Source organism: Xiphias gladius, chromosome 5, assembly GCF_016859285.1.
Source record: "Xiphias gladius isolate SHS-SW01 ecotype Sanya breed wild chromosome 5, ASM1685928v1, whole genome shotgun sequence".
Taxonomy (NCBI): Eukaryota; Metazoa; Chordata; class Actinopteri; order Istiophoriformes; family Xiphiidae; genus Xiphias; species Xiphias gladius.
In genome coordinates, this window is record NC_053404.1 from 9288217 (window position 1) to 9298822 (window position 10606).

The 10606-nt window shown below is 36.5% G+C and overlaps 1 protein-coding gene across 2 annotated transcripts; it reads left to right on the plus strand.

Annotated features, from left to right (window-relative positions):
- The first annotated feature begins 2075 nt into the window (after positions 1-2075).
- On the plus strand, positions 2076-7866 carry bco1 (beta-carotene oxygenase 1). 2 transcript variants are annotated; one of them, XM_040127247.1, is made up of 12 exons: positions 2076-2139; positions 2239-2367; positions 2563-2692; positions 3115-3262; positions 3356-3506; positions 4056-4093; positions 4187-4276; positions 4461-4718; positions 4815-4920; positions 5054-5148; positions 7227-7338; positions 7621-7866. In XM_040127247.1, exons 1-12 carry the CDS (start codon positions 2076-2078, stop codon positions 7773-7775), a joined length of 1476 nt encoding a protein of 491 aa, XP_039983181.1. In that variant the 3' UTR covers positions 7776-7866. The 2 variants fall into 2 exon arrangements, with proteins under 2 accessions (XP_039983181.1, XP_039983180.1); XM_040127246.1 differs by having other exon boundaries at positions 4056-4276.
- Positions 7867-10606: the final 2740 nt, after the last annotated feature.

The following is a 10606-nucleotide window of genomic DNA, read 5'->3' on the forward strand; positions in this document are numbered from 1 at the left end:
TTGACAGGGCGATCGAAGTGCAGATTCATTATCAAGGCAGATGTTTGCTGCTTGGAGGGATTGAACCTGTAGTTTCTGGTTGAAAGAGATTTTATCCTCAAGGCTCCCTCTGTGGAAAATATCAATAATACACGCACACACCAAGCCTGATGAACAAGTATTCAAGGCAGTGGTGGAATGTAACTAAATACTCAAATACTGTAATTAGTACAGTTTTAAGGTACTTGTACTTTACTTGAGTATTTTATTACATTTTAGGGGAGGTATTATACTTTTTACTCCACTAAGCTGTAGTTATTTATAAGTGGCTTTTCAAATTAAGATACATGTAAACATAGCTGTATGATCATCTTATAAAATATGATGCATTATTAAAGTACAAACAGTACAGGTTGTTAAAACTTAGCACTGCTTTGACAATATTGTAATTATGGTTATATATTAACACCTCAGTAATAATATTCACATAAGCTATAACATAAATATAACTCTGAATAGTGCCATTTTGCATAATGAGTACTTTTGATACTCTAAGTACGTTTTGCTGCTAATACTTATATGAATATGTGAAACATTTTGTCACTCATTTTAGACATTAGTTTAGTGTTTTAGGTTACCAAACCTCTTAAATTTTTAATTAAAAATAATTGTAAGTGTGTTGGTTTTTTTTGTTTGTTTATTTTTTTTTACCTCCCACTCAAATCTTGCGAGGCCATACTTTAATTATTGTTTCTGCCAACAGGGTTATGTTTTCCACTGGTCTGTTTGTCTCCTTTGTGTTGTTGTCAGTGGTCATTACACACAACTTTGACAGAGTACATAACGTTGTCAAAAGATTGATTGTGGAGCATGGCAGGACCGAAAATTTTTTCCAAAAGCCAGAGTCACATGACAACCTGAGACTGAACATCTGTTTTTTCAATCAGATAATGATAGTAATTAAAAACAAAATATGATACACCCAGTCTTGAAATAAATACCCTACTGTCAATAAAAAGTCAGAAAAATGTGAGAAACTCTTGTTGTAAAACACGTTAACAGGCATGGAAGAAATTAATGTTTAAAGGAAATCTGACCAGCGTTTCTTGGTAACCGAGTTGTTAGAATTCTACCAAGTGCTGTAGTTGGTATTCGTATCAGTGTTTAAAGTACATTTAATGGCATTTCAATGACCTTTAAGAAAAAACTAGATTATCACTGCAGCATAGAGTAGGATATAGATAAGTAGGACCAGCCCCGAATACTCTGCAGATTGCCTCTGCTCATCTCAGGACAGACTTATGTCAGCAGCTGGTTATTCTAGGAAACAAACAGATGAATGCCATAAAAGAGTAAAGCCATTATTCACATTCCAATGTGATATGGATTTGGACTTCAAGGTTCAGATGTGGTGTGTTATCACTTTTTAACAAATGACAAAATACTATTAATACAAATATTAATAATACTTGATTTGTTCTAAGTGTAATAATAATGCTATTAAAACACAGAGAGAGAGAGAGAGAGAGAACAAGCACTGGATAACATTCTTGCAGCTGGTAGTGGTTCATTGTTGCTGACTATGTCTGGGATTGCTACACAAACTTCTAAGAAAAATAATTCTACAGAAAAAAACACATATACAGTATATGACAGTGAACGATATGCCATCCACTGATGTAAGGCCATAGAGCAATATTATAACCTTGCTCTCCAAAGCAGATAAAATAAGTTAATTAAGATCTAAGCTCATACTAAATTGACACTATAACTCCTTGCAGGAGTAATACATGAATTGTTCTACAGTCTCAGTTATAGATATTCCTATAGGGGTGTTTTTTCACATGTTAACGACTAGGCTGATCCAAAAATTTCCAGCTATGGAGTATTAAACTCAGTACAGCGAAATGCGCTCTGTACTGAGCTGTAGGAATTCAATTAAATCTTCAAGGAGGACGGTCATCTACGTATAGAGATAAGATAATACACCTTTAGCCAACTCCCCAAGAGCTGTAAAGGGAGTGACTTGCACAGTTGTCGGAGAGCAGTATTTATTCGGACACCTCTACGTGTTCCTCACTGCCCTGTCAGTAAACATGGCAACAGACTTTTCTAAGAACGCAGTGGAACGGCCAGAGCCTTATAAGGCAGATGTAAAAGGTAGGTCGAGTTTTTACACTACTGCAGGATAGACAGATGCACTGACTTAAAGTACATCACTGAAGGTTTTATGTTATTTTTTTGTTTCTTTTCGAATAGGGAGCATTCCCAGCTGGCTGCAAGGCACACTGCTGCGCAATGGCCCGGGCATATTTTCTCTGGGGGACACCACCTACAACCACTGGTTTGATGGGATGGCGATCATGTACAGCTTCGCCTTTAAAGCTGGTATGTCTTGCAATACTCGTCTCACTAGCATTCAAGTGTAATTCATGAAATATCATAGGCTATCATAAACCCTGAAATCCTTGTTTGCTTTACAGTTGTTGATCTGTGACTTTAACAGCCTTTTTTAGTGTGGAGAGAAGCTACGAAACGCATACAAGTAAAGTACAAATATAAATATGGGCTTTTCTCTTACAGGTGAAATGACCCACAGAAGCAGATTCCTTAGAGGTGACACATATAAAGCTAACATGGCTGCAAACAGGATAGTTGTGTCTGAAATGGGAACAATGGCCTTTCCAGACCCCAGCAACAACTTAATTGCCAAGTAAGCATACTCTTAATTTAATTCAGACCACCTTACTTATTTCATTCTTTTTCTCCTATTAAAGTAGTATTATTTTATTTCTTTACAAACTTTGAAATAATTTATACATTTTATAAATTTGATGTAATTATTCCATAGCATCTGCAATACACAAACAACATGTTACAGTTTTGTAAAATGGGGGTAATCCTAGAGATGTAAATAGTTCCCTTAAGGATCTGTAATATGAGGATCATCAGTCTTTTGTGTTGTAGAAGCCACCTGCTGTTTCTGTTCCTGTTGTGGATTTGTCACTGAGATACAAATTACCCAAACATTTCTGCACTGTGATGGTCCTGCAAATTCGGTCTTTTGTGTTGGATGACCCCACACCCCCCTTTCTAATATATGTAATTTTTAAAAAAAAATCCCTTGTTTTACAGGGCAATTACCTTTCTCAACCACACAGTGCCTGACTTTACTGACAATGGTGCAAGCAATTTCATCAAATACGGAAATGACTACTATGCAACCTCTGAAACTAACTACATTTGCAAGATTGATCCTGTGACCCTGGAAACACAGGAGAAGGTAAAACCATCTGCTGATCCTGAACATTGTTAACACATAATGAAGTGAAAAGGATGTTTCAGAACTCATGTGTTTCTAAACTGTGTCACACAGGTGGACTACATGAAGTACCTGCCTGTAAACTTGGCCTCATCCCATCCACACTATGACAAGGAGGGCAACGCCTACAACTTCGGAACTTCAGTAGCAGAGAAGGGCAAGACTAAATACATTCTTTTCAAAGTCCCTGAAGTCTCAGAGAAAGGTATGTAAACCTCATAACCTGCTCTACTTTGTCCTGTCCCCTCAGTGCTCTCTCTTACTATTAGCTGTACTTTGTAGAAAAAAAGTTAAGGTACAACACAAGATTATTCAAATGTAGTATAGGGCAGGAGGACCAGATAATGAACAGCCATGGTGAAATGTTCCTACTGCTATTGGTTCTTTCCATGAATTTGAAAGCAGTGTCATCCACATATCTGAGTATTACACTCAATTTACTTAAAAAATAACAGTTTATTTCTAGATGTAAATCTCAGCTCTTGTGTAATTATGAAATGCATATATAATATTAGTATGGGCCTAAAAGTCCACTTTCCACGTCAAATTATTATCACACATTCACTCATATATCTTATACATCATTATGATTGTTAAAGGAAACCTTGAAACCCAACAGCATGTCTCATAGGAAGATTTTAACAAGTTATTTAAATGTATCTTTATAACAATACGATTTTACACATATACATGTTGGGCACCTTTTTAATTTTTTTGTATATTTTCTTTGCTTCTCTGTATTTTTGCCTTTCAGCCAAAGGCAAGAATGTCCCTGCACTGAAGAATGTGGAGGTGATCTGCACAATTCCTTGTCGCTCTCTGCTCACACCCAGCTACTATCACAGCTTTGGCATGACGGACAACTACTTTATCTTTATCGAGCAGCCTTTCAAACTGGACATCCTCAAGATGGCCACTGCGTACATGAGGGGAGTCAACTGGGCGAGCTGTCTGAAGTTCTGCCCTGAGGAAAATGTAAGGGACCATTGCAATCTGTGTTTTGTTCAATGTTATGTATGTTGTTCTTTACATTCATATTACTGAAATAAGTATGAAGCAGCTAGACAGTTGAAAACCTGGGTGGGATGGGATTGACCCAAGATCTAAATCTTTTAACATGACTGTGTAAGATCTTTCCAAATGATAATTTCTTCTTCAGACTCTGATCCACCTGATAGACAGAAAGACTGGCAAAGAAGTTGAGACAAAGTACTACACTGGAGCAATGGTTGTCTACCATCATGTGAATGCTTTTGAAGACGACAGTCATGTGATCTTCGATGTCATCGCCTACAATGATAACAGCCTTTATGATATGTTCTACCTGAGCAAGCTGAGGGAAAACATTGGGTTCTGTGATGAGAGCTATTCCAAACCAAGCTACAGAAGATTTGCACTTCCCATCCACTCAGATAAGGTGGGATTTTAAAAAAAATCAAATTGATTTTGTACTGAAATTTAGAGAAGATGTTCCTCTGACACTTAAGTTTTACTTTCTGACTCGGTTTTGCAGGGCATTGTGGTTGGGGAGGACCTGGTGAAACTCAAATACACATCAGCCAGTGCTGTGAAGGAGAAAGAAGGCAAAATAATGTGCCAGGCAGAGATGCTCTGTGAAGGTATAACCAGTGCCTATCAAATAGACACTTAGAGCAAATCAAGTAATTATTGTGCAAGTTGTATTTCTTACATTGTGTCCTTAAGAGAAATTGATTTGTCCATACAAATATAAAAACTGTTTATTTTCCACAGGTTTCGAATTACCCAGAATTAATTATGACTTCAACAGCAAGATGCACCGGTTTGTCTACGGGAACTGTGTGGAGGAATCTCCACTAGCAAAACAGGTAATTGTTGTAAGTGTTATTTGCCAAGAGAGACCTGAAACTTGCAGACTCTTGAAGAACAATGATTTTAGATGCAAGGCCAATGGGAAACAGATTGTCCCTGGCAGCATTGTTATAACAGAGTTAGGAAGCAAATTGCAGAACTGAGAAATAGCAGCTTGAACAACAGAAGGTAGGAAACACTTTTTGGACGTGTGAATTACCAATTGTACCAACAAAGATCAAACTAAATAGCTCTGTCTGTAATACCCACATCCTTTTCATGGGCATACTTGTACATCACGGTACCAGAAACAATGGAAAGAAGCGATAAACTCAGTGAGGCTTCAAAACATTGAGTTAAAAGGTCTTATACTTTAGAAAGGAGATTCCCTTGTGTCTCATACCCACAGTCCAGAGTTATAATTTCTGCAAAGAGGAAGGTACAAAAGGAAACATCTTGGTTTAGACAATATGATATTTTTTATTCATTCCCACTTTACACGTGATACAGGAGAACTTTTGCTTTGACTTGTAATGGTGTTTGCATATGGGTTTTACACACTATGAAATCCAAATTAATGAAAAAGACAGGCAAAATTTAAAGTAAAAGTTATGATGGTGATCAGTTGTCTTACAAAATAAGAAAATGTTATCTGCTGAAATATGTATGTATGTATGTACTCAAATTCCATGCCACCTTGTCTAAAACCTGATCATGTCAGCAGTAAAACCTATTTCAAGAGCATTGCTTGCATTAATTGGATCACTGCCAACTGTATTTGTATCAGCAGAATTAACACAAGCCCGCACATTGATTAGATTTGGCTAAAAAGTGACCTTAGAGGTGAAACAGCACCTCTCAGACACAGTCTCAACAAAAACTAAATAAATGCGTAAAAAAGGAGGATTTATTTCACGGTGCTTGTATTGGACTGAGATTAATTGTAGAAGTGTCCCTACTTTGTGGTATAGAACACCATAACAAATATATAAGTAAGTTACATAAATCATAAATACAAATTAAGTCATTGCTAGAGCTTCCTTTTAGGAAGATGGGGCCTTGTACAGTTGCTTAAGCCCTGAAACATGTTTACTTTTATTTTTTATGAAAAAAATGAACTTACACAATCATTTTACCCCCTTGTCTTGTCTTGTTATCTTGAATGAACTCAACATATGGCTGTTTATTATACATGCTGATTGAATTAACTAAAGATGCTTTTGGATATTTTTTCATTCATTTAATCATAACTATAATGATTTTACAGAATTGGTCTGTTGTGTTTCAGTTACTAAAAGGAATATTGCATGCCACTATAAAACAATAACATGATGACCGGGATTACAGGACATTTTTATTTCATTTTTTATTAATGAAAGAGCTTGCTACTCAGTAGCGATAGGAAGTATTAGCATATCACTGATGAACCTTTGGGAAAAATGACTTGATTCCCAAATGATTAGTGAATCTTATCTGAATAACTGACTAAAGTCAACACAGCTATTACTAGGAAGAGAGCTGCTGCCAGTTCCACAATGTGCACAGCCTACTGACAGAACTAAGATGGTCTATTTTACAACTTCATAGCTCTTTTCCAAGTATATGGCTTGTAGTTGGGACAAAGTACTGTGCGAGCATGTTGCATGTTTACAAGATAAGCTATTTATGCTAGGTTCTGGGAAAGATTGAGTGGTTCTTACTTAAATGAACAAATGATTAGAAAAAGGATATATAAACAACATAAACTAAAAAAAAACTGCTTGTAAGAGGTTTTTTAATAATTAAGCGGTCACACTGTCCTCTGCCATGTCTGTTAATACTGATCACAGCATCTGAGTGTCATCACTGCTTGTCAGATACAGTAAGGTAAACTCAGAGTGCTAGTTTTTAATGCATTGTTATGAGCTATGTGTTGTTTTATACAGGCTGAGCAAAAGTGTGCTTTAGCCTGTACAAAACAACACACAGATTTCATTTTGACAAGTAGTAATAACACTACATACTATAAACAGTATATACACAATACAACATTAGGAAAATTTATCAAGTAAAAGTGTGTCTTAATTACTTTTCCTTATCTATCCATTTACTGAAGATTGGCAAGTTTGACACAGAAACCAAGGAAATGCTTTACTGGAATGAAGACAACTGCTGGCCATCCGAGCTGGTGTTCATCCCCAGACCAAATGGAGGGTCAGAGGATGATGGTGAGAAAACTGTGTGGTGGGCATGTACAATGTATGACATTCATATGTATAGTGTGTTATGTATGCTACTATTTACAGTATCGGATAGAGTACAAATGGATGGGGTACCGGGAACAAAGATAAGATCCCTCATTGATTACATCTTTATCGGCAAAACTGTATATTAACTATAATTTTGAAGTAAAAGTAAATTTGCAAACCTGCCATCATCTGATGTGATTCCTTAGATTTTTGATTTTGCTGCTTTGTATTCACATTACACTCTATCCTTTCCATTTTCAGGTGTGGTTTTAACATCAGTTATGAACTCAAACCCAGGCCAGTCTGGTTTCATCCTAATTCTTGATGGCAGGACATTCAAGGAAGTAGCTCGAGCATATGTGAACACTGAGCTCCACAAGGACATGCATGGATTTTTTATCCCACAAGGAAATTAGTCAGTTGTGTATATGTAAAAATGCATTTGGCGAACTTCCAATAAACTCTTTCCAAATAGAAGGCCACAGGAATCTATTTGAACATTGAAAAATACACTGCTGTATATATAAATGTGTTTTAGAATGAAGTGTAATGAGGATCCACATAGTTTCTATAAAATTACACAGATTGAATCAAAACAACATTTTATCCATATGTTTATAAAGAGAGCCCCATAGATGCATGGTAGGTAGTACTGTTGAGGCTTTCGTCATACGTATTTTAATCTAAAGTGGTTTAGAAAAACGAATACAGGCGTCCGGCCCCCAAAAACAGGCCAGGGAAAAACACTGGATAAGGTGGCTGTCACTGAGTGAGCATGCCAGTTAACCTTAATGTACATTTCTACCACTTTGATTTAATAAATTCAACATTATAAGCATGCAATTTTTAACACTTTTTTGTTCTGGATTACTCATCTAAGTATCATCTAAGTGATATTGTCTTATTTCAGTCAGTGTATACGTGTATACGTGCGTATCCGCGTTGCTCTGTCGTCCTTTAATCCCATCCGCTGTTGTTGCATATACGATACCTTCTGATGTATCAAAATAAAAGCCAAGCTAAGAAATAAAGGTTTCTATCCACTGAAACGCTAGAGGGCTTTTAATTTGAAACAGTTACAGGTTACAGTGTTGAGTTTGTATTAACAGCGTAATGAACTAATTTTAATAGGGAAAACGGGAGCAAATCGAAACTAGACTCCCTACTAAAATATAACCAGTTATACTTATCGAACAGAGGGAATCGTTGATCGATGTTTATCAGTATTTATTATGTAGTCTATATTATTTGATTGTACGGCTATGACTGTCATTGTACTTGAGTTTAAAGTTTTCACCCCCCCCCCCAAAAAAAAACAAAAAAAAAACAAACAAACGTAAAGTTCTTACATATATTCCCACTCTTTAGTTTAACAAGATTATAAAAAATGAATACAACCAACAGTCAGAATCAGGGGCAGTCAGGGTGAGCAATCATGGTTATGTGTTGTTTTTACATATAGTAAGGATAGTATAGTGAATTGTAGTTACTTACAAGCTAGTAAAGATAAAAATATTAAAATATTTGGAATGCAATAACGTAAAGTCTGCAGCTAAATCAAATCCTGTTTATAATTGGGTTTATAATTGGTCTATAATTGTAGAGCACCGACTCCATCACAGTGTTTATCTGATAGATCACAGACCTAAAAGCACAGTATAGGGCATCACAATGAATATAGTATCTGTTGCATCACAGATTACAAACAAAATTGATCAGTGATATGGCTTTTCTATGAACTTAATATTAGATCTTTTGCCACTAGAGGGAGACAAAGACCTGGTTTACACAGCCCTGTCATCTGTTGACAGAACAACACACATAAATTAGTTTTGACACTATTTCAATTTTCTCCAGCAAGATATTATTGCACATAAAACCTAACAAAGTTGACAAAGTCAAATATGAGGGCATTGACAACATAGTGTCATGACTCATGAATGAACTGCAGAAAATAACAATGCTAAAAATACAACATTATCATGGGCGCTCACCTACAGTGCTGGTCAATAAATCAAACTATACCTGACTCAATGTACAAATTATTCTTGACCTGTAAGTACATTGCAAAAATGCCTCTTTGACCAGTCCTTTAATTTCAGATTTAGTCATGAAATTGTCTATGATTAATATTTCCAATATTTCTCAAAAAAACAAAAACAAATTAAATGATCAGATAATGTCACTGGATTAAAAGAAATAATTACATCACATATGTCAGTGTTATACAGTATGAGTTCAAGAGCCATTTTTAGACACACACATAGATCTATAATAAACAACAATAATTATAAATTATAAATTCTTACCCTTTATGCTCATGACTGTGTAATCACCTCGTCTTGACCTTTGTTATTATTACTTGTGTGAGAATCTGTACAACTCTCTCATGACAACAGAGGCTGCGCTCAGAAGAGGAGGTGAATACCAGAGAGGAACAGGGCACTCTTGTTCCTCTCCTTAAGGCCATCTCACTTGTCTATTCCTGTATGATAAGCAAAGAACTATCTTCACCATGTATATTGATATATGTCAGCGAGAATACAAGCCTCTGCCCATCTGGCACATAAAAAGGATGGCAGAAGAACTAGAAAGTATACAACTCATTGCTGCTGTTATGTGTTGTGCTGCTGTATGACTTGTCTCCTTGCTGCAAGAATAAAACACTTGCTTGGACTTCGGAGAATCCGTGTGTTATTTGGAAAGTTTCCTAACAAAATTGGTCCTTCGAGCCGGATCCCAATAACCTTTCCTCATTCCAGGATCGGAGCTGAAACCGAGCACGGGGGAGTCTAGGACTCCTACTGAAAAGCCCTCTAGCTGAATTGCTGCTATTTGAGGCCAGCTTCCACTGGAAGGTGGAAAGGTTAGGGGATCACCGAATCCAAACACCGTATTCCCAACTTCAAGGCAGGACAGAAAAAATGAGAGAGTTTTGAAACGAGTGAATGGAAATCGTCTAAAATGCAAGACGGGTGAAAACCCGTGAGCTTAGACGTCCTATTTAATGAGAGGTTAAATAGGCACCGCTTAACTAAGACCTGTGAAAACAGCGAAGTCAATTATTTGACAGACCTGACTAAACCAGTGAAGTTAAGCAACGTGAATAGTCCATAGCCTGTGTGAGAAGGCTACAGGAATAAATAACTCTGTGCCCATGTTAAAAATTGAGAGAGAAATCGCTATAAAAAGTGTGAAGGTGAGTCTTCGTTAAATGTTTTAATGAAATTAAATGTGGGGTGGTAGC